Here is a 23,356-nt window from a genome sequence, read left to right on the forward strand (position 1 = left end):
TTATGTGCCCTTCCCAATGCCGCAGTCTGTGTAATTTCACATTCAGTTCAGTATTTCCTAGTGATACAAAATTAGGTTGAGGCTGAATTAATCATGGTACATCTTACTCCTCAACTGAAGTTGCTACAGATCTTTTCTCTGGATGGCCTTGGTGGGCCATGGCTGTCTCTGGGCCCTGATGTTGAGAATTAATTCTTTGTGTGTTTAGTGTTGGGAGAGCTGCTGGCCGAGGTGTGTGGAGCTCTGATGCTGTCCGTAGTCTCCTGACATCCCTCCCACCCGTGGCATCTTCCCGGCTAGAAACTGTGCGCAGCTCCACGCTGCTGGGGCTGCTGCTCCTCGAGAGGCTCCTTGGCTTCGTGTTGCTGTGATGAAAGGTCTTGGGCGAGGAAGGGAAGAAGTACGCTCCAGGCTAAACCCACACAGCGAGGGCAGGAAGGGATGCGGGCTGCCTTCACCAAAGGCGAGGACAGGCCACGGGGAGCAGGAGGCGAGCGTTGGTCGCTGCCTTGGCATGGGGAGGCCGTGGCCGGAGCGGGGCCCCTCGCGCTGCCCCTGGCTCAGCCCAGATGCTTCGCCGGAGCAACTTGACTAATGGCTGGGCACATCAAAAGTGGGAGATTAGCATCTCTGTAATTTGAAGTATTTTCCTCCCTCCTCTCCCCCGAGTATACTAACGTTCGATGCTGCCAAAAAGCGCCTATAGCCTTGCCTTTTAAGTAAGAAGTACACGGGTGGGACTGCTGCAGCTGACTCTGGGTGCCCGGCTCGCTGCATGGTGTGCATCGGGGGGCGCATGGCGACGTCTCCGAGCCCCAGCTGCTCCCTGTGCAGGTCCTGCGCCCGTTCCGGACGTGTCTGCGGAGCTGTTTGAACACAGATTTTCATTACTGCTTGTCAGAGTCGGAATCTTGTGCTCCCGGCTTCCAAGCCCATGTTTAATCCAGGAAGCCCTTAAAGGCTTGCGAGAGCATCACCTTTGCATGTTGTGTCTGAAAAGTCTCAGCACGTAGCTTCGCGTGCCAGAAGCCGCATACTATGTTTTCCTGAAAATTGCGTTCGGGTTGCCAGAAGATCGGTGGGAACTTGAAATTTCCGAGTTACAAGTTCACACGCCAACTGCGAAGGAGAAAAGCCGAGGTGCGAGGTTGTGCAGAACCCTAAATTTCTCCCTTCCGGCTGAGCTCTACTCCGCACTCCCACTGGTGTCGTGTGTGCAGACAGCCTGAGCAGGCACCGCGGCCGGCGGCTCGCTTCCAGCGTGTGGGCAGCCGGAGAGAGCGAGGCACAGGCAAATGGCAGGGAAAAAAGGAGACGGGGATGCAAACTGCGAGGAGTGAAAGAATTCCAGAACCCTACCTTGGCGGGGCCGCGTGGGGGACGGGGTTTGCTTTGCCTTCGGAAAACAGTTGCGCAATGAAAAGGGAGCGCGGGGAAAACACCGCTCAGCCGAGCAGGTGATGGCGTGTAAATCCTAAAGGCTTCTTCCTAGCATCGGCGGGGCTCGAATCCGTCTCCTGTGGTCTCCTCCGTAACGCGGGGTGCCCGGGGCTGTTCGGCAGCAGCACTCAGCTCTGGCTGGACTCGGCGCTGGGTAGGAAACCCTGCGGGTGTCCGCACGGCTGCTGGGAGGTCGGGGCGTGCTGGTGGGATGCTGGGGTGCGGCCGTGCGATCAGCGGGACCCCTGCTGCTGCCCCTGCTCCCCTCTCCCCTCTCTAAGTTCTGCACATCTTAATTTGACACGCTTTAAAGTATTTTAGGATGGAACTTCTTATTTTTTTTTCCAAGTCTTCAGCGGTTGCATGTTTGACATGGTTTTGTTATCCTAGATGTTGTGTTATGATCTGGCGCCGAGAGCATTAATTCCTTTATCAGCTCTATTTCCTTTACAGTTGTTCATTTAATTGAGCTCCTCTGTGTATTTTACAAAACAAGATGCATTCATTACAACTCGCAGACCTCAGATAGGGTTGTAACGTGTTGCAGAAAAATAGCACTTCTGCGGATAGTTGTAGAAGTTGGGTGCTTGGTTTATTTTTCAGATGATGGGAGGAAGCAGTAGCAGAATTCTTGCATGCATAATCAGGAGGAACTTTCCAGAAGCTCTTTATTCTAGCTATTTTCTTTTAAAGCTGTGTTTACTCTAAGAATTCGTCTGAGGCAGTTGAAATATGTGGCTGCAGCACAGAACAAAATACACTGTATGTTTTGTTCCTCTTCTTGTTCTGCTCTGACTTGTGCAAACAGCTTTAATCCAAAGGAGGAGATCACGCAGGCTGCGGCTGCGGCATCGCACCATCGAGTTCGGGGTGCGAATTACCCTCTTGCTGCACATCCTGACATTGAATCCTCTCGCCTCGAGGAGAGAGTAAACACAGCGGATCCTCCTCTTCCACGAGCCCTGGGAGCAGGAAGCCGCAGGCGCTCAGGAGCCAGCACATCTGCGGGACCGTGCACCTGCACGGGGATGGCGACGGCCGCAGGCTGCGGGTGCTGAGCGCGTCCCCGCGGCTCCCAGCGGACGGCAAGGACGCGGCTGGGAAGGGCTCTGCTCCCTGCTGCTGGGGACACAGCCCGGGAAGGCCGTGCCACGAGCCCAGAGCAACCTCTGCCAGGATTCTTGTGGCTGAGGGCCCTGCGGAGTGGTTTGTGCTGGCTGCTGGGAGGCCCCTGTCCTGCTGGCATTGTGCGTGGGCAAGGTATGGGCACCTGTAGGCGTAAGCAAACTGCAGAGGTGCGTTTGGTGACTGGTCCCTGGTTGCCTCTCTCTGCCACCTCTCCCCGTCCCAGCCCTCCCTGAGAGCGGCTCAGAGCTGGGGTGAAGCTCTTCAGCCCCGGGTGGAGGCAGAAGAGGGATTAAGAGCTTGGCTTCCTGCATCCTGACTCAAAAGTAGGCATATGTGCTTTTTTTGGTGAGTAGAAACAAAATCGGTTTCGACAGAGCTTTTTTAGGGAGTTTTCTCAGGCACAGGATGAAATTTTGAGGTGGAAAAAAAATTCACGCTTTTTTCTCTCTGTTGGGCCAGTGTGATGAGGCCCAACTGTATTTTTGGGTGCTCGGGATCCATGTGTGTCACCGCCGAGCATGTGGCTGCTGGGAAACGCGTGCGCGATGTACGTGTCTCCTGCACGGAAATCTGCGGGGATGGGATCCTCGCTCTGGACCCAGGCCGGGGCTGTTCCTGGGAAAGAAGCAACGAGGCAAAACTGGGCAGGAAAAGCAATTCTGTCCCACTTGTTCCGTTCTGGCTGATCCCTTCCCTTCTGCCTCGTGTCCTAGCCACAACCTGACAGCCCCAAAACCCGAGCCAAGCGCATTTTTTGTGCTGTGTTACGGGCCTGATCCTCGAGAGGGCTTAGATGCTCTCAGTTGTAGGTGCTCAGAGTTCTTGCAAGTCACCCTGCTCAGATGTTCGTGGTTACTCTTTTTTTTTTTTTAATGAAAAAAAAGCATTTTTCCATTTGCTTCTCTATAAACCGAAACCACTGAAGAGCTTTTGCTCAGTTTCCCCCCCAACACACACCGATGGGTGCATGGGAGGGACTGCAGGTCTTAGAAGGCTTTGAGTGTGTGAAAACAAGGAGCCCTAATGAAAAGAGTTTTGCAACTTAATTGTAGTGGGTGTGCCCTTGTTTGCAAAAAGAAACGAAAGTGCTGGAGGCCGAAGTGTTTTCTTTAGCCTCAGCCTGGTGGCAGAGCGGCGTAAACTTCCCCAGCCAGTTCTGCCAAGGTGCCTGAGACCTGCAGGTCCCCGCGGGGCTTCGGCACTGCTGCCTGGGACCCTACCCGGGGATTTTGGGGCCACCTCTCCTTGCGGCGCCCTCCAGAAACCCCACGTTGTGCACGGCGGACCCTGCGGCCCTTTCTGTCGTCTGTACCGGGGTTCCTGAGTGCCCTCCGTAACAGGTGGCTCGTTCGCATCCCATTCCCTCCGCCCGATGTGCAGCGTTTGGGGAAGCCAGCTCGTCTGCTCCACAGGGTTTGGGATTCATGAGCTGCCCTCTGGACGGAGATGCCCACCTCCACGCAGCCAGCCTGAAGCCCGCTGAGGGCTTGTCCCTCCCGGCACGCTGTCTCCAACCCCCTAGGAGCTGTCCCCGACCCCCTGCGACTGCTGCCTCCTGCTGCAGGCTCCTCGGCTCCCCAGTGCCCCCCAGAAACGCGAGCCGTTTTAAATAGATGCTGTGTGCAGCATCTTGGACTTGCTCCGTGAGTATGAGAAACGTTAACATAAATGCTTTAAATAACATCTAGTAGTGTTGAATGCACAGAATTATAAAACATTTTTATATTCTGAGGCTCATTTGCATCTTCACATTAAAAACTGTGGTTTTCTTTTCAGGGAACGCTTGCAAGATCTGATTTGTTTTGAAATCAAAGCTAAATTTGTGTTCCTGCATTCCTCTTTGCCCTTCATTTGACAAATTTTTCTTGTTCTATAAATACAGAATTGTAAACAAGGGCTAATCCTTAGCAACAACCTGGAAAGTTACCGTTTCTCTCCAGCTCCTATTATAATTAATGCAGACGCTCTGAATATGATGTGATTTACACGTAGTGTTCCTCAGGCCAGGAGGTACTAATACCTTGTTAGAGAACTGAGCAAAGAACACTCTCCTGCGTTCGCCATATAACATAATTGCCCTGCATTTTCTTTCCTAAGAAGATGGTTAAAGATGCTTTTTACTTTACATTTGGAAAATGGAAGGCTTCTGCTTTTGCATTTGGCTGAAATTGTCTTAAGTGTGTTTTCCCTCCTGCAGCAGTCAACACTGTCGAAACATTGTGCGAAGCACATTTTAATAATATGGGTTAAGACCATCATTATATTAGTTTAATTCGCAGTCTAGGTAAATTCTTCAGATGCTTCCACTTTGTCATAAAAGTTTTTTTCACAGTAAACATCGTCTGTTTTTCCTGTGTAGAAAAGAAAGAGATAATAGAGTCGGTGAATGAATAAATCCCTTGTGTTAAATTGTTTGAGCACAGCCTGAGCAAGACTTTCTCTCGTGGTCCGTCCTTTTCTTTTATTTAATTTTCATTTAATTTTGTTTTGTTCTGTTTATATTTGTTCAGGGAGTGTTTTTTTGGTGTTAATCTATGTAAGCCACATGCAGTTGAATACTGCAGCTCCCAAAAGGCTGTGATTAAAACATTATGGATGTGGCAAACCACAAAGAGAAAAGTAAGTTTACGTTTAGCTTTTCTTCATAAAATAGATTTTATTCAAGTTTCGTAATACCTTGGTAGCGTGGTCAGCATTGCCATAAAAATTCTGTGTGATATGAAATGATACAATCTGTGAAGCATTTCCCATTATGTAGACACCATGTCTTTAAATTATAGCAATTTCTTAAGATTTTAAAGCAAAATGAGCTCTTAGAAGTGTGATTAATAGCAGGGAATGAGGCTAACACTGGGTCATCAGTGGCACTCCATTACAAAAAAGGTTGGACTAATAAAAGCATCCATCTATTTGACCAATAAAGCATTTGAATGATATGCTTATAGTTTTTATCATCCCGTAGTTACTTTGTACTGAACAAACTGTGATTTTACGTGCTGGAAAAGGAGCGCGGAGCAGGCAGCGCAGCCGAGGTGAGAGCAGCAGTGTCGCGCAGGGAAATAGCACGACTGCCATGCGGAGCTTGATGTTTTCAGAAGCCTTCAGGTTGCGGTGTCGAAATTTCTGAAGCCGCTGTGAAACAGCTAAATCCCCCGTGACCCGTGCCTGCCTGCCCACAGCCGTTCGCTGAGGCTGGCCCTCGCCGTCCTGCAGGGCGGGGAGAAAGGACGGCATTGTGTGTAATCATTAATTCCGAGTTAAGTCCCTGGCAGCCCCAGACATCAGAAATATTCTGCTGAAGCACAGGAAATGGGGCAGCACTTCTGTTTTCCTGGTGCGCGGCCGCCAACTCCGTGCTCGAGTCCCACCTTTCATCCTGCCCGCTATTATGCTGTCAGCCTGATGTACGGAAAAATAGGAGGTTGCCTCCACAATGCTGCTTTCGGGTTTCATTTAAATACCTGCCTTATTAGGGGGTTGTACTCATTTCATGCTTTTGAGCGAGCTTTTTTTTTTTTTTTTTTTTTTTTAACAACAAAAGGCTAAATGTTTTCTGATAAAAAAAAAAAAGGAAGCGGAGTGTCTTGGCCAGCCGCAGATGGCCAGGATTGTGCTGTGAGGAAAAGTACCAAATATTCTCAAACTTGTGAAAAAATGATGAGGGAGGAGGCTCCTCGCCACCGTGCTGTTTGCAGATGAAATGATGAGGGAGAGGAGATGAGTGCCCGGGCAGCTGTGACCTTGGCTGCTTCCTGGGGTGAATTTTGCTGCTCGGTGGCAGCGCTGGCGCTCCTCGGGAGGCACCGGGGACACCGGGCAGGATTTGGGGCATTTGGGGGGAAAAAAGGACCTGTGGCATAGACCACAACTGCATCCTCTATCCCCATTCACCCAGTGCGATGTCTCAAAGGGCTTATTTTACCTACGGGAGGGATGAAGAGGCTTCTGGAGGTCACAGCAGGGATGGTGTCAGGGCAGGAATGTAACCCAGAGCCCTGGATTAACCCCTGCCGCTGGGACCATCCATCTTCTCTCCCTCTGCTTCAGATCTTGCCCGAAATCCACGTTCAAGATAGAGCAGTTCCAGAAACCTCCCCGCAGGAGGCTTGCGATGGGCATCTTCCGAGGGGCGTGGGGGCGAGAGACGGGAAGGGAGAGGTGGGAAACCTCGGGGGCTTCAGGAGGGCACCGCCAGGAGGGATGGCACGGGGCGGTGGTGCTGAGAGAGGGATGCCAAGGGGTAGCTGAAGGTCAGGGCTTTCTGGTGTGAGATGAAGACTTTGGAGGAGACAGAGGGGCTTTGGAGGGGCTTCTGGCACCACCTGGGTTACTGCAGAGGAGCAGGGGAGGTCTCCAGAGATCGGAGGCTGGAGGCAGGAGGCAGAAGGAAGAGGGCTGAGGACGGGCCAGAGAAGGAGGAACCGTGCCTTGTGCATGGGCGTGTGTGCATGAAACCAGCCGGCCATGCCGGGAGGGATGAAGCTGTGCGGAGAGGCAGCGTTGTGCTTGTTTGTTTTAGGGGAGAAACTGAACGTTTTGCATCCCACCTTGTGCAGTTGCTGATTTTTTTTTTTTTTTTTCTTAATGTAAATAGATCTTCCACATCAGTGGTTTGGCCGGTAAAGCTTGTTCTGTGAACCACTTTCAAGTGATTTCAGCTCCTTTCTCTGCCCTTTATCTAGCAGATGCACGGCCCTGTGTTTTCCTCTGTTGCCTGTTGTCCTGAGGTTGCAAAGAAAGACTGCAAAGGCTTTTTGTTTGTTGTTGTTTAAAGGGGGAAAAAAACCCTCAATCCACAGAAGAGTTAACAGGATCTCACTTGATCTGCTGGTTTATGCAATGAGTAATGCGAGGTTGGTAACAGCAAATTGTTGTTTATAAGCAAACATGGCACTGTGTAAACAAGGAGGCCTGGTCCCCAACTGGTTGGATTTCATGGTGGTCAGCAGCTGATGTATGTAACGTACAACCTTTCTGCTGCTCGAAATGTCAGAAGAATGACTATTTGTTTGTCTTGAGTTCTTCCCAGCTGTTTACTCTGTAATGCATTTGCCTCAACCTTGATTCCCTAAGAGTGGCCCCTTTCTCCTCCCTGCTCTGTTTACATTAGTCCTGCCCCGAGTGTCACCTATGAAATCTGTTGATTATTCCACCTGGTTAATGTTAAATTGCTCTTGCAAGATGATGTGTTTGTTCATAAACACAAATGCTGGGCCCCTTGTTTACTGTACCCATGGCAGCAATCAGTTATTAAACAAATATTGCTTTGTTTGCGGGTGTGAGCAGCAGTTTATCCTGCAAGGTCTGGAAAAAAACCTTTAAATGCTGGGATTTTGATAAAGGAGAAAAAGGGGAGCTTGTCCCTGGAATGTGGCTGAAACTCACTTTGGTTTGCTTTGCTTATCTTTAACTTGGGTGAAGGGGCTAGAAAGATTAGCAAGTTGTTTGGTTTTTCCAAGAGATTTCCTTAGTGTAATGATATCTATCCAGTTGTTTGCTTTTTTCAGAAGGGAGAGAGCACTCCTGCAAGACGACTAGCACAGCGATAGGCGGCTGATGGCTAGAAAATCCTGTATGGAGCAAACAAGGAGTTAGAAGGTCTAGGACAAAGGTATAGGGCTCTGAACCAGGTAACTGCCCCAGAAGAACGGCCTTCGAGTTCTGTGCAGCGTTGGGTCGGGGCTGTTTTGGTTTCCCTCCTTGCTCCTGTCCGATTGTAATCGATGAAGTCTGAAAAGGCGAAGCTTTCACTTTTATTTCTGAGATCTGAGCAAAATCTCTGGTGTAAGAGCAGAGCCATCTGAACGGAGAGAAGGTACCCAAGTTACAAATGCTCTTTGCCATTCCCTCTCCTGCAAGGGAGGTGCCTGAGCTGCTGTATCCTATTTATAACTGGAAAGCAGCATTTACATCTGCTAATTTCTGTATGCTGGCTATTTGCTCTCTGCTTTCAGAGAGTTCTAATTAGAGAGCACCCTCCTGGTAGTTGTTGCTTTTGGGTTGTTTTGCAAATGAGCAAGAAAAGTCACTCACACCATCTTTGTTTTTCAAAATTATTGTTTGTTATTGTTTCTGGATTTCGAACGCCAGGCAGGACCTGTTAGCATGTACAGTAAATTGTTAGGGCGTCGCACACAGAGGGAGTAAACCCTCCTAGAGAGTGACCTTGAGAAGGAAATATTAACTCTTTTTGTATGAAGGTGGTGCCTGCGCCTTTATGTAGGAATTATCAATTAAAATATCTTGAATATCCGTGTATAAAAAGCTACTGAAGGAAGCAATTAAATATTTGGCTTTCTCATCCCTTGGAAAGGTGAGGAACAAAATCTGGATAGAAATGTGACGTCCTGCTTTCCCTGCCTCACCCCAGTGCTCCAGGCCTGTTTTGGCTGCCGGGAGGTGGGTGCCTGAAGCCGTGGCTGTGCCCGCGGGCATTAAGCAGCCGGCCTGGCTGCCTGCGTCTGGGGGAAAATAGTGAAGTGAGAACAGCGTCGTGCACAAGTGCTGAGGACTTGCACCTGGCTTCGGGGTGGTTTCTGACTTCTGGAGGCCGGTAGACGGTTTAGAAACGCTTTGTTGGAGCTGCGCCGGGGGGGTGGGCTCCTCGTTAACGTGCCGCCAGCGCTCAGTCTCGCAAGGGTTGGTGTCATTGTGGTGAAGCAGTGCTGCTGCCATCTCCGTGCTGCCACGCCAACGTGTTTATTAAATGCAGCTCTGGCCTTCCAGTAAGTTGGGTATTCTGGTTGCCTTCTTCGCCGGGAGAGGGACTGGGAGCACACGTTGCGGGCGCCGAGCGGCGTGCACACAAACAGAGGGGCCCCGGGCTGTGAGAGCGGCTGCGTTTCTGTTCCTCTCTTCACCTAGACCCCGCAGGTGGGTGCCTCCCGAGGGACGTGCAGCGGTGCCGTGCCCCTCTCCGGCGAGGGGCTTTCCTCTAACGCCCACACTGCCGTGTCCCAGCCTCACGGTGGCCGTCGCAGAGCAGCGTGGCACGATGAGGCATGGTTTTGGGCTGGGTTGGGTGGTTTGCTGCTCGCCGTTCCTTCCCTGCCGAATAAACGATGGTCCCAGCGATGGGAAGGGCGGTTTCGGTCAAGCTTGTGGCTGGAAGACAGCTCTCCCCGGGAGAGAGGAAGGAACCTCACTCGGCCAGTGGCGGGATGTAAACGCTGCATCCTCCTCGCCACTCGCCTGGAAATGGCCCAGCTCGAGAGCCTCGCCGCAGCCGTGGCGTGAGCTTTGTGGATCTCAATAGCTGTCAGGCTGAGAGGTGTGGATTGATGGAGAGCTAGCTTCACAAAGGGGATTTGTTTATCCAAGGTGAGACTGGGAGCGACTTCCCCGTGGATGTGTTAAAAGAAGGGGGAACGCAAGATGCTCAGGCAGGGAAAGCAGAGCTGTCCGCCTCCTCTGCCTGACGCTCGGGTCTCCAACAAATGTTGGGTTATGTGAGCGGGGAGAGAAAGCTTGGCAGTCGTCGTGGGCTGTATTTGGCAGGTAAGGGTAAGATGGAGTTTTATGGCTTTTGTATCCAGTCCCAACAAGCAGGCTACAGATCACCTACCCGAAGCAAAGAAGTGAGGCCTTTTGTCTTGCAGTTCAGTGTGATTCGGTGCACGAGTATTTCATGGGGACCAGCTCTAGCTCTCTGAAAAGAAGCAGTGGCAACCTTGTGACATCCATTTCAATTAATTTTCCTTGGATTTTCTTGTTCTCTGTTCTTCCTGGTTGTGGTCAGTAACACCCACAGCAGCACTGATAATCTCAGGGATACCAGCAGTGAGAGCTCCTCTAAGTTGTTTGGCCATGATTTCACAATAAGCCAGCGTGGCACAACTGGGCTTAGGCTCCTGCCTGTCCTTCCCTTCTAACCACGGCTGTCTTAAATTTCAGCTCCTGCAGAGCATCAGTCAGCCTTTCACTGAGCTGCCTCTAAGTGATTTCAGGTTCCCGTGGCCCTGAAGTGAGCCACACACACAAATGGTGAACAAGGCAGTGATGCTGTGTACAGTTAACATAAATAAAGAAATAAATAAAAAGTTGTGGCAGGCTGCAGATAGGCAGCCGTAGGTAGAGCTGCTCCTCAGGAGACTGCAGGGTGGAAAGTGGGACAGAAGCCCTGCTATGGGTTGAGGTAGGCAGAAATTCAGCTTCTCACTGGTGAGGCCGCAGGCAGGAGGTCAGGCAACCCGCATCTTTCTCCCGTTGGCCAAGGTGATGTGCTGAAGCACTTCTAGAAAGCCCCAGCTGCTCACCCACTGGATTTAGTTACAGAACTCTTCACATTTCCCCCTCCTTGTTCAGTTCTTCCCTCTCTGCCCTCCCCGTGGCTCAGCATCACCAGGCAGCGCTTGCCCTGTGCGGGGACAGGGAGCAGCCCCGAGCGAGCTGGGTGCCAGGCCCACGCCGTGGATGGGCTCGTGGGGATGCTCCGGGAGCAGTGTGGTTTGCTCCCCTTCCCCGGGGAGGCTCGGCGCATCGCCTCCACCACGGGCTCAGCCGACCCGAGGCTGGGGACGAGTCCAGCGCCGCCCCTCGCAGCCCCAGATGGGAGCACGAACCCGAGGCCGTGCTGCGGATAATCCCGTTTCTGCCGGACCCTTTATTTCCTAAGCACTAAATGAAATTTCAGCTTTTAGATACGTCTAGACATATACAGTGCGCGATAAAGTTGATAATACATTAATCATTTTTAACAACAGGTAATATGCATAATTTATGGTGTTACAGTGCTATCTTTTTTGATATTTATGATGGATAATGCTCAGTTTTTGCCCTCATATTACTGCTTTAAATTATACCACAAGAAAATTAATGAGAAACTAGATTTATGGGTTTCATTTGTTTGTCAATTCGGAAATTAATTGGGTGTTAATTTTAGCCGTCCCTCATCAGACCAGGTCTTTAGTATGTGTGCATTACTTTGCATTCATTGAAGCCTACCTCCCATTTACTGTGGGTCACTAGCTTTGCATACATTAAAATAGCCCTCAGGCTCATTCTCTTGATTACTTTTTGAACTGCCATGCATTAGAAAATTTACGCCTTTCTGTTATAATTATGAAAATTCTGTATTGGAAGATGGTGCTTGCATAACAGCAAGTATACAGTCGTGCTCAGCCATGTAAGATCATATAGCAAATCCCAACACATTTTTGTTCTAATCCTAGAAAATAGCACTCTTGACAATCTTTGTTGTGTGAGTTTCATCCTTTGAAATTTCAAGGATCCGTCTTTATGCACTGAATTACCTCTTTAAGCTGAGGAAATATCAAAGGATTTCACCTCGTATCTGTCGCCGTCTCTTTGTTTCCTCTTCCCGCACTTCCCGTGCGCGTTCCTCCCTTCCCTTGCTCCAGGTTTGCCTCTCCTGGAAGAAGCGCGGCTGTCAGACGTGACTCAGCATCGCTTTTCAGGACAGCAGTCTGACTCGTTCTGTGCCGTACTATTTTGGTTGGTTCCTAAAGATCATCTTTAATTGCTCTTTGCAACCAGTTCTCCCTTCTCGTACTCCTGCACAATTCAGCAACCACCAGTAGCGTGTAGGCGAGTGGCCTTCAAAGGGGTAAGCATGAAGTTTTATCCCAAAAGTACCCTAATGTACTGACAGTTGATCTATAGTTAGTTAGTACATAATTATACCTAAAATACACCCTGTCAGCAGGATAAATGACGGCTACTGAAAACTCTAAAAGCATGATGGGTATGCACCCATCTGCAACGACGAGAGCTGAGGGGTTTGTAAGTTGAGAAAGGCTGGTGAGTTCAGGGTGATCTGATTTACTTAAACCGTGCCATATGTCGGGATGGCTCTTTCTAATAGTCGTACTAACCGCAGACGCAGGCAGAGAGAAGTCATCTGGTCCACCTGGCTAGTTTGGACTCCCCTCCCCGGCATTATTTCTGTATTTAGCGTGGTGGCAGCCCTCGAGCTGCTCATGTGAAGCTGGCTGATTCACAGTTAATTGTGACATGGTGTAATTTAGTAAATGAGCAGCTGAACATCTGTACGCCTTCCCCCACGGTAGATCAAAGCCTTACCTTACACAAGGCTTTTAATTTCCACTAGTGAATCCTTTTTGTTTGACCGAACTCATGGCTGGCGGGACGGTGCTGCTGGCCGGCCTCGGGACAGGCTGTCAGCCGGACTAAATGGGGGTTTCGGCGTCTGCTGGAGACCGTCGGAGCATGTTCCTGGAAACACTCGGGACTTGTGGCAGGATGAGGAGCCTGAGGCGCTTTCCCTGGCCAGCCACTTGCTCCAGAGGTACCGGCACTAAAAGGGTCCAGCTGTGAGTTCAGCGCTGGGAAAGCCCTCGTGGTCCTCGGTGCTGGTGACGGGCAGAGCTGGGAGCGCCCCGCTGCCTTCACGTTGCTTTTGTACCTGTGCTGTTGGTAAGAAGCAGCTCTCTGCTCGTGCTTTTGTGTTGTCTTGCCGTTCACCCTCTGGAGCGTGTTAGTTTTCAAGAGGCAAAATCCTGCCTCGCAGCGCTGCATTGCTGTGAAGCGCTTCCAAACGTTGTTCTGTTTTTCATAGTCATGCGGAGAAGCACTCAAAAGTTGGTCCTGAGCTTGCTTTGGGGAGCTGCTTGCAACAAATAGGTAAAATATTTACGTATGAATGATGCCTGTGTGGATGGTGTGCCTGCTAGAGAATTTAGGGCTAGAACTTGTCATTTGATCACTTACTTAAAGCTGATTTTACCATTACTCTTCTATCCATACAAGTAGAAAGATATTTTATAAATCTGTGTTTAGTTTAATTTACACATGCTTTCATGGCTGGGCCAAGTTCTTTAAGGGCATTTATTCTGCTTCATATAAATAATTGATCAGCCAAGTTAATTTACTTCTGCCTGACTTGGTCAACCTTAATTAACTGCCCTGGAATAAAGGCTGAACTTTTTGTTAGCTTAAAATCTTTCACAAATGTGACAAAGAGGGGATGTATTATGACAACGTTTTTGCTCTTGCATTGTTCCCAGGGGACAGAAATGTTGAAAGATCTTTATGTGCACATATGTATTTGTAAAAACCTCCAGATACTAGTCGCCAAAATAAAATCATCAGCCTTGCTAGTGACTTTCCAATTGTAGCCCAGGTCGAGTCTGGAATCATATTTAAAGAAGGATTTTAAGGCCCAGAAGACCCCAGGGATAGTTTTTTTAAGGTGATGAGGTTCTTAGAAGTGCGGACTGGAGCTTATTCAGGAGTCTTAAAAACATCTCACCAGATGCCTCCGTGTATGGGAGGGCATCCCACCAGGTCTGGGTGGCTGTCCCTTACTCTTTCAGGCTTGCAGTGGGTCCTTATTCTGACGGGTGCATCAGAGAGAAAATCCTCCCTCGTGCTGACATTAAACAATGCTGCTAGGTCTTTAGAAACTCCACCGGTAGCAGAATTGCAGAAATTGCACACTTCAGTGCCCACCTCCGGCCTGCTAATCTCCGTGCTTAACCTTGCTCATCTCGCTAGGCCGGTGGAGCTAAGAGATGTGTATCTGCAGCATCTGGACTTAGTGATGTTAAGGACTTTTTAAAAAATGGATTGGCACAGAACGTTTTCAAAATGAGAATTCCTTCAGGTTGTATCTTTTTAGTTCAAAACACTGACTCCAGAGTCCTCAGAAAGATCCTTTTCATTCAGCCAAAGTTCACATCCGACCTGTGTTTTTTCAATTTTGACCATGCCCTTAAGAAATCAAGCTGTCTCCAAGTCATCTGGAAGACAATGAGCTGTTGTCCTCCTATTGACAGTGTGCATCAGTTTGATTCCACTCCATTGAAATTTTACCCCCTTACCTTGAACATAACATATTAAGCAAAGAGATGAGCCAAACCATATGGTTTGGGCTTTGTAGTTGGCTGTACATCAAAACTAGAAGAGGTTTTGTGCAGGTTAAGTCCAGAATCTTGAAAAATCGATCTCTGTTGTGAGATTTTTAAATGAAGCTGATACTAAGTCATATATGAACAGTTTGTTTAATACAAGCTCCTGGATTTCAGGTTGCAATTCTACAAGGGCAGCTGTGGAAGTTTGTTGTTCATGTTGCAGCTTATCTTTGGGCCCTTCTGAGGGGAAAAGCATCTTGTGTCACCTTTAATAATCTGAAGAGTCGTTCTGTATCCACCCCTAACATGAAATAGTGTAGAATTTTTATGAAAAAAAAAAAAAAAGATACTTAGAGTGATAAGAACCCATCTATTTTAAGCTGTTAAAATACATTTTCCTTTGCAGAATTGATATGAGAGTCATTCTGCTTGGTACAACGTGCAAGGCGGACGTGCTCTTCTGCCATTGCATTTCTCGAGTCGGGATGCGGTGTCTGGTATGTCAGGGAAGCTTTTGTGGAGTACGGTATTCCTACAATAAATCACTATGCACAACAGCTTTTTTGGTACCGTTCTGCTTACCTAGGGTTGTATTCGGACCAGAATCGATGTTGGTGGTACTCGACAGAAAGCTTCGGTTCGATTGCCACAGAACACAATAAAGTCAGCCCTGCTTTGCTTTTTTCTTTCACAGTTTTGAATGACAGACTTCACTAATAGGCTTCTGTAAGGCCTGCTCCTCTGCGCTGAAGAGAGACAATTATCTCAGCCATCCTCAGTGTACTATCACCTCAGCTCATTTAGGTGTGCTCAAAAAGACAAATAATAATCATTCTTGCAGAAAGCTCTCGCAGGTTGATTTTCATGACATGACGCTTAATGATCAAACCAAACTGTGATTATTTATGTCAACTCACATTTGACTACAGGGAAGAAATAAACAGTTTTATCTTCTCTGCCTTGAAAATCCTGCTTTGTATTGGAGGCATTTTAGCAAAGTGGATTTGTTTTGTATTGGTGTCCAGCTGAAGTTATATTGAAGTTGACTGCCCATGAATGGGTGTTCTTAAATCAAAATTTGCTCAGAGATGTTCGCTTCTGCTTTTAAAATAATCTTTGAGTGGGCAAAGCCCTGGAAGTCCAAATCATCACAATTTTAATTTTACTGCCTGATGTTCCCATTGCGCACTCCACCTCTAGCTCCAGTTCCCTGCTGTTTGCACTGGTTCTGCTGGGAACATCGCAAGGGCAACCCCACACAGCTCCGCTGGTAGCTGCTTGGGGTGCTTGGAAATGTAAAAGGGAGCCTGGACACGTGCTCAGGAACTCGGTGATCTTTTTGTTACCGAATACTGCAAATAATCCATCCTTCTCTCTGTCCTATAGGTTGGAAAAATTGTAGCAATAGCTGCTGTTGTTTTTTTCCAGGAGCATTTTGCAGTCCTCGAGGCAATAAATAATTTCTTGACCAGTTTGTTTGTGAACTAGTTTCTGTGTCCTGGAGATATTTTGCTCAGAAGGGCAAGCCAACAAATCCTGATCAGGCAGTGATAGATCTGCTCCTCGGTGGTGTGCATTCTTCTTGCTGCTGTCAAAGGCATCTCCGAGCTTTGGTCGCTGCTCTCTCTTACCCTCCTTAGTAGTTTATCCGTGCTCTTGCCTCCAGTCGATCTGTTGCATCAGAAGTGTTTGAGAATGAAATGTGCTTTTTACTGTTGGGGCACGTTGGTTTTACCATCTCTTTTAGCTGTGGTGTCTCCTGGAGGTACCTGCAGCCATTTTAGGGTGCCTGTCCTCAGCTGGGCGGCCTGCCCCAGGGCCTGCTCAGCACAGGGACACACCGCTGGGCATCGCAGCAGGCCGAGAGATGAGTCTTGGGGTTTCACCTGCTGCTGCAGTCCTGCATGGTCTCCTTGTCCTGAGTTACATTAATGAAATGCTCCGTTTCCTCCAGCTGAGGCTTGACCTCAAATTTAGATGGAAGGGAAGGAGTTAGAGCAATTTCTTGAGTCATCTCTGGTGAAAAGAGGCGCAGTCGCTGCCCAGTGCGTAATCCAGCCTTGCCTGCTAGATGCTTGCATAGACCTCACTGTGCTTGTCGGGTTTCCTGATAGTGTCGAAAATGAAAAACACACCGTGCTCAGTCTGTGTGAGAGCAGGATCATGCTAAAACCCCAAAGCATTTACTCGTGGCGTTGGGAAAGCCGTAGGTTAGTTTAGATCTCTGGAGCTCTTACAAGGGGGCTGACAGAAGCTTTGTAATGAGCCCCAAGCCCTTTTGTCTCCTTGCATAATTCCAAGATTTCACAAAACAGATTGAAAGAGGCTTCCATAGCCCAGCTGAAATTTATTTAAATGTAATCGGAACATTTGAATCTGTCCTAGCACCATCCATGCGCTCGGGCGGCCGGCAGCCTGAATAGATCCCTTCATGACTGGAGCGGGGTCCCGCTAATGAGCGGCCTGCCCGCCCGGGCCGTGAATCAGCGAGGAGAGCTGAGGCCGGAGCGTGGTGGTGCTGACAAAGCCCTCATTAGTCAGCTGCTTCTCGGTGATGACATTTTGATTATCAGCCGGATGGATCATGGTTATGAATGGCTGAAGCTACCAAGTGAAAAAGCGGCCTGGTTTTTGTGCGTGTGGCTGGAGCGCGTCGTGGTGACGGTGGGCGCCTGTGCTGGAAGGACGAGGCCTTGCCTCCAGCCACGCTGGGCTCCCCTGGAGCCCTGGGAAAGGCTTCTCCCCTGGTACGTGTCCATTAGAGAGGCATTGTGCTCCTCTCCCTTTCTGACTGGTATTTTCCCTTATGCCCTGGAAAGGATTTTCGTGCTTCCTTCTGAATCAGGGTAGGGATGGACCTGAAGCAGTCCCCCAGTTCTTCCTGGCGCGTGAAGCTGCTGAATTTTGAAGCGCACGGCCCTGCACGGAGGTGCTTGGCTCCCGTGTGGGTGCTGAGTGGGCACCGGGCTCTGAGCACGCAGCACAGCTCTCCCCAGGCTGGAATCGGAGGGAGGGGTGGGCTGGCAGAAGCAGATCAGATTAATTATGTGTAAATCTGGTAACTCGGGGCATAGCAGGTGGAAATACCTATAAAACAACTCATCAGCACATCTCAAAGGCAGTGGTTTGCAGCTGGAAAGTGGCATATGTGCTTTGCTTGGGGTCTTGTGCTGCCAGTTCATTCACAAAAACACAACGTGAAATCCCAACAGATCTTGGGGAAAGCAGTTGGGCAGTCCTCCTCCTCCTCCTCCTCCTTCTCATTGTGGGGTCTGTGACCCACAGGCATAACTGCTGAGCACAGCATTTTGTAGATCCACAGACAAACATCCACCAAGAGTTACGAACAGCCTGCTGGCTGGCCGTGCAGAGCTGTGACTGCGAAGATGATGTTTAGCCCAGTACACAGATAACTTGCTACAGATAACTCAGGAGCCTTTTCACCATAACACCACAGTGCCTCCAAAGTCAGGCCAAATCCAATAAATTTGCCAAAAGCACAAGTTCTGTGAGCCGCTGAAGCAGTTTGCTCCAAGCGAGAACCGATGGTGTCCAGCACATCCCAGGCTCAGCCTAAATTGATTCATGGTAATAAAAGGGACTAATTCAGCAGTATCACAGTGGGGATGGAAACCAAAATGCTGAATGCTCTGCTTCCCCTACCTGTCCCTGCGTACTATATATGAAGTTTTCGATGTTGTCCATCACATGTTGCAAAGAATGACTCATGGCTTTCAAAGGAAAGCATCCAGATGTAACTAGAGAAATTTAATTATGGATTCTGTGTGTTCATTTGAAAATATTTTTTTTTCTCTAAGGGAAAAAAGATGTTGAGCAAAAAATACTATATTTAGAACAGAACGTACTTACTAAAATTATAGCTGTACCAACAGATAAATAAACATAAACTAGTAGCATGAACCATTAATGAAAGATAAATCGTATGAAGGGAAATGACAAATGTTTACAGTTTTGGCAGGATTTAAAACAGGGCATGTCTCCTTATATACAGCAACTGTTTTAACAGCTGCTTTTTTTTCCCCTCCCCTAAATTATTTCAGGTTTTTGAGTCATGATGCAAGAATCTGGGACTGAGACAAAAAGTAACGGTTCAGCCATTCAGAATGGAGCGAGCGGTGGCAACCATTTACTAGAGTGCAGCCTACGGGAAGTGAGATCAAACGGCGAGACACCTTCAGTTGAAATTGGGGCTGCAGATTTAACACATCTTCAGCAACAGCAGGTACTGTAAGACATATTACAATTTTCCTACTTCCAGAAAAAGCATGAAGCATTTAACCCCCTCCCCACCCCCAAACCCTTCACGTTTGCCAGTCAGAGGATGCTTTCAGGACCTGCCTACAACATTCTGTACATTTTTTGTCTGTAGAGGATTGCGATCGCAATGTAAAGAGAAATGTTAGACTTTCTTTTTTTCCAGAGTTCTTTTTAAATCGTTCCCTGGCAATACCCAAAGATCAGGGCCTGAGTGTGTTGAGTCTGGTGGCAGCGATTGGGTGAACCGCTGTATACAAATAACTGGTTTCCAAAATATGTCACTGGGTGGAAAATACACTAATGCTCAGTTTTGTTTTTGCAACAATTTTTAATATAACCTAGCAACCTCTATCAACAGAATGTTTTCTATTAGCGAGAAACGCTGTGGAGGTATCTGCTGTGGCAAAACTTTGGAGTAAATAAATAAATAAAGCGCGCGTCAGGGCTCTCTTCAATTCAGAAGAATCGCAACAAAATTGTGCCTTAGCCTTTCCCTTTGTATTGTAATTAGTGTATTTTCTGGGAAGTGACTACGTTCACCAGTGTGAATTATCCGTATAATACATTTTGTCCTTTTTCTTTCCTCTGATAAAATTTTGCAACTCTCTCAGGAAATTTTACACTGGAGTGCTGGGCATGTATCATTAACGTGTTTGGGAACAAAGGCTGCAGGAGAGCTGTCGTGAATACACTTAGGCCTACCCCTCACTTCTCTAATGCAATAAGCATTCTTCAAACCTTTTAAATAAGCGATTGGCAGCTGGTTAAGGCTCCCCTAAGTGTACAGTGATCTTTTTAGCAGGTTGTTGTGGAGAAGAAAAACCTGCACTCAAAAACAAAGCAAACTGCGGGCTTGTGGAGGAGCCAGGGACCCCGTTTGCCAACCTAAGACAGAAAGCTGCTGTAATTAAACAAGTCAGAAACATGGATGATACTAAATGCATAGATTTGGGTTGTTTCAATCATTTTCATCCTACAGGTTTTTACTTGAAGTGAGAATACCATCAGTGAGAAAATCACAGCCATGCTGAATTCATTACTGCAGTAGTCACACAAAACCACGGATAAAATTTCAATAACTGCAGGCCACAGTTGAGTAAACAGTTGCACTGAAACTTAATTCCTGTTGACTTTTCCCTCATTCTTCGCCAGGGGCACATTCTGATTCGTAGTGCAAAGACAACAGGGGTTACAGCTTTGATTAATATAGGACAGTGGAAGAGGATTGGAACAGTAAAATATGTTCAGCACAAAGGTCTCTCCTTAAAAAGGCTTCATATCAAAACGAGTTAATTACACTGCCTTTTCCATAGGAGCACTATGGAATTTTCCAGCAGCGCTGCTTCCTGCCCGCTCCGAGCAGAGAGGAGCCGAGGGAGCACCCGGGCACGCTGCGGGGCACGGCCCAGCAGCAGGGCACAGCCCTCTGCTGCGTCCCTCCTGCTCCCAGCTGCTTTCCGTAGCCACCCAGAGGGCTCTCGCTGCCTTCCACCCCGTTGTGGCATTCACCAGCCGCCCATTTGGTTACAGAGGGGCACAGATTCCTTCCTAACGGGTCCTCAGCCCTCCCCTGGTGCCCGGCACAGCTGGGGCAGGGCTGCCTGCAGTTGGCTCCGCGTGTCGCCCCCAGTTTATTTCTCTTCTGCCAGCACAACAAACGTGTTTGCTTAGCTCGCTTTCCTCCAAGTGCTTAAAAGACCTTTATGTTCTGTGTTTGAATGCTGCTCTTAATTGGTTTCGATGACTAACTTTTCCATGGAGTTATCTTTTAAAGAGCAAGTTGATTGCAAAGTTTCAAACACTTATTGAAAAAAAAAAGATGACAACAAAAGGGTAACCAGAGCCAGCATAAAAATATCAATCTTTGTGTTTGGAAAATATTTTTAAATGCTGAAAAGAAGAAAAACCCGTTGTTTTCAGACAGCTAATGCAAGCATTTACAGATACACATACAACATGGAGCATAATGTTTAGATGTTTCTCCATATACAACATATGCTCTCAGGTCACTTAACAGAATGCGTTCCACAGAACGCTTCTTCAATACAAATGAATGAGTTCTGAATTAAACAGCTATTTCTTAAGAGCATTTCATTCAAATCTTTTCTTTTTGCCACCTGGCACTTGTTTTGTCTGAAAAAAAAATCAGCGGCGGGTAGTTCGAGCTCGGCTGTTGTGGGTAGCGATGTACTCTGGGGCTGAGTGGGGCTGAGCACTGGGACGTGGGCTCGCAGTGGCTCGTCTGAAGCATCTGTGCTGAGTTTTGGTTCTCATTTTTTGGTAAATTTATGAATTTATGAGAACTAATAGCTTTGTTACTTTGAGAAAGGGAAACAAATGCTTCACATTTTTTAGGAAGTTTTAATGGGTTTACAAACTTGTAAATATTTTAGCATGGAAAACTGTGGAGCACCGCAGATGTTCCTGTGTTGGAAGGAGCAGCACGCGGTGTGAACTCTCTTGTTCTAAGTGCAGGGAGGAGTCAGAGGACAAGTATTACTTCTGTGTCATCTCAGGGTGAGTCTGCCATGCAAGAAAACAGAGGGATGCTAAATTATTTCAGTATTTTGGGTCTTCTAAAAGCTACTGTTAAGTTGGGAGTAGCAAATGTGAAGACCAGTTCTTCTAGATGTAACAACACATAGCTCAAATGGATGTTTGTGTTTGTAATCACGAAGATAGTTCTCAAAGAGAGCAAAAGCAATACAAGTGGCTTCTCTGGGACAGTGTGTCTGTGGTGCAGGTGAATAAACAGAGATACGTGTAGGAGAAATCAGTCTAAAAGGGAAGAACTTTCCCATGGTATTATGGCACCTCCCGAGGGTTGGCACCTTACAGGAATGAATGGGTCATGTCCGAATTTGGTGGAGTGGGCACGGGTTTGGTGACCTGCCTGGAAAACCTGGAATTGTCATGATGGTCACCTGGGCCATCAGGCATCCCATAAAGGGACTAGAAACGGGCATTTGGCATGGGGTCAGGCAGCAGGGCTCAGCAGCTTGCTCCCACAGCACCAGGACCAAGCGACAGGGCTGAAAACGTGGGAACAGGGCTCCAGGCAGCATCAGATGGCTCTCGGGCACCGTGGAAAACCTCTGGGAGGTGCCGAGTGGGTGTCAGAGTCAGCCACGAGTCAGGCTGAGCGAGGGAAGCTGGGACAGAAAGCCTGTAATGAGGGGGTGATGTGCTACCGGGGAGTGATAAACACAGGCTCATGGGGACGAGCTGCCTTTTAACATACATGATCACAGCATTAGTTGCTTCAGTGGTTTCTGACGTCTGCTCAAATAGAAGGCTTGATACCTCAGTTCTAGTCGGTTCTCTTTTTTTCAGTTTATAAAATATTATTTATTATGATTTATTTGTATCCTTGGGACTATTCATTAAAGTGTTCTTCATGTTGTTAGAGAAATAAGAATGAGAACTGAACAAAGGGGATGATTATCAAGTTGAATTCTGATGTAGAGCAGCAAGACACCAAATGCTGCGTTGCTCGGTGGCAGAAATGCAAACCTCTCCACATCAATAGCGAGATCCACTTTGATACCCTAGCTTCAAGTACTGCCCCGCGAGTATATAACTCGGTATCTTTTGTCTAATCCAGAATGCTTTTGAACTTTTAGGAGGTATGACTTTAATAGTAATTTGTTGACAGATTAGCTACAGAGATTGCGAAGAGTTTATTTTGCAGAACTGGCAGGCTCGTATCAGTGTTCTCTCAAGGAAAAAAACACACATTGCTGTTTTGCAATTGCTTGCATTTATTGACAACCTGCGCTGAGCAGGCAGAATTGGAATGTTTGTATAATGTAAACCTATAGCTTGTCTGATGAAGTGTAGTGTACTCTTAGGTGGTGCATAGATTGCTTGATAAAAAGGGTTACAAGGTGACTGTGTTTATGACAAACTGGAACAGCAATAGAAATGCAACTGGTACAAGAAGGAAGTTTATATAAAGAATTGTAGGGAAGTTTCTTTTCTTCGCTTTTGTCTTTGAGCTGAACTGCACTGCAATTATGAAGTGTCGTTTTGAACTTTCAGAAGAGCTTAGACAAACACCGTTTTTGCTCTGTGTCCACAAAGTAAGGAAAGTTTTTTTCCTTGAAAAAAAAAAAAAGATGGCATTACATACAATTTTAGTGCATCCTGTTTAGTATTTTTTACGCTTTTATTCAGTGAATGCATACAAATGAAAAATTCAGTGCTGTTCATGTACAGGAGACAAAAAGAGCATTTCATAGACATCAAAAATCCGGGCTAGGTTCTGGTGTCTGTACCAAAGTCAACACTTCCTTCACGATTAGTCTCACCGACTGTAGTTGCAGTGTGTGTGGTATCAATGTGAAGATGTCACGGTTTGGCCCTTTTTAGCAGTAGATGTTTTGCGAAATGTTGAGCTGTGAAGTGTTAGATTGAAGAAAGCAAACTCCAGGGGGAATTTGTGGTTTCTTCAGATTTTGTTCATGTCCAAGGAGGAGGAGAAAGTACGAGAAACGGAGGGTTTGGCGTATTGTTGAGAGGCTGCTTTAATTGGGTAGATCAAAAAGAAGATAAGCCTGGAAAGAATTCTGAATGTATCACAGTATAAATTAAAGTAATGCTATGATATTATTTTAAATAAGTTGCTGAGCTTCATCTTATTTCAAAAAACCCGTGGGGAAGGGTTACAAGCTGCATCA

At 47.6% G+C, this 23,356-nt stretch overlaps 1 protein-coding gene across 13 annotated transcripts in view; it reads left to right on the top strand.

Moving 5' to 3' along the window:
* FOXP1 (forkhead box P1) overlaps positions 1 to 23,356 on the top strand; it is a 364,305-nt gene that overhangs the window by 187,471 nt on the left and 153,478 nt on the right. For 12 of the 13 annotated variants that reach the window (XM_068694646.1, XM_068694645.1, XM_068694644.1 and 9 more), the window contains one exon: positions 18,461 to 18,642. In XM_068694646.1, coding sequence (XP_068550747.1) covers positions 18,472 to 18,642 — 171 coding nt within the window. In that variant the 5' untranslated portion in view covers positions 18,461 to 18,471. Of the gene's footprint in view, positions 1 to 3,693; positions 4,212 to 18,460; positions 18,643 to 23,356 lie in introns of those variants that run through there. The other variant, XM_068694643.1, reaches the window with a different exon arrangement.

The sequence above is a fragment of the Anas acuta genome, chromosome 11 (assembly GCF_963932015.1).
Source record: "Anas acuta chromosome 11, bAnaAcu1.1, whole genome shotgun sequence".
Lineage (NCBI taxonomy): Eukaryota > Metazoa > Chordata > Aves > Anseriformes > Anatidae > Anas > Anas acuta.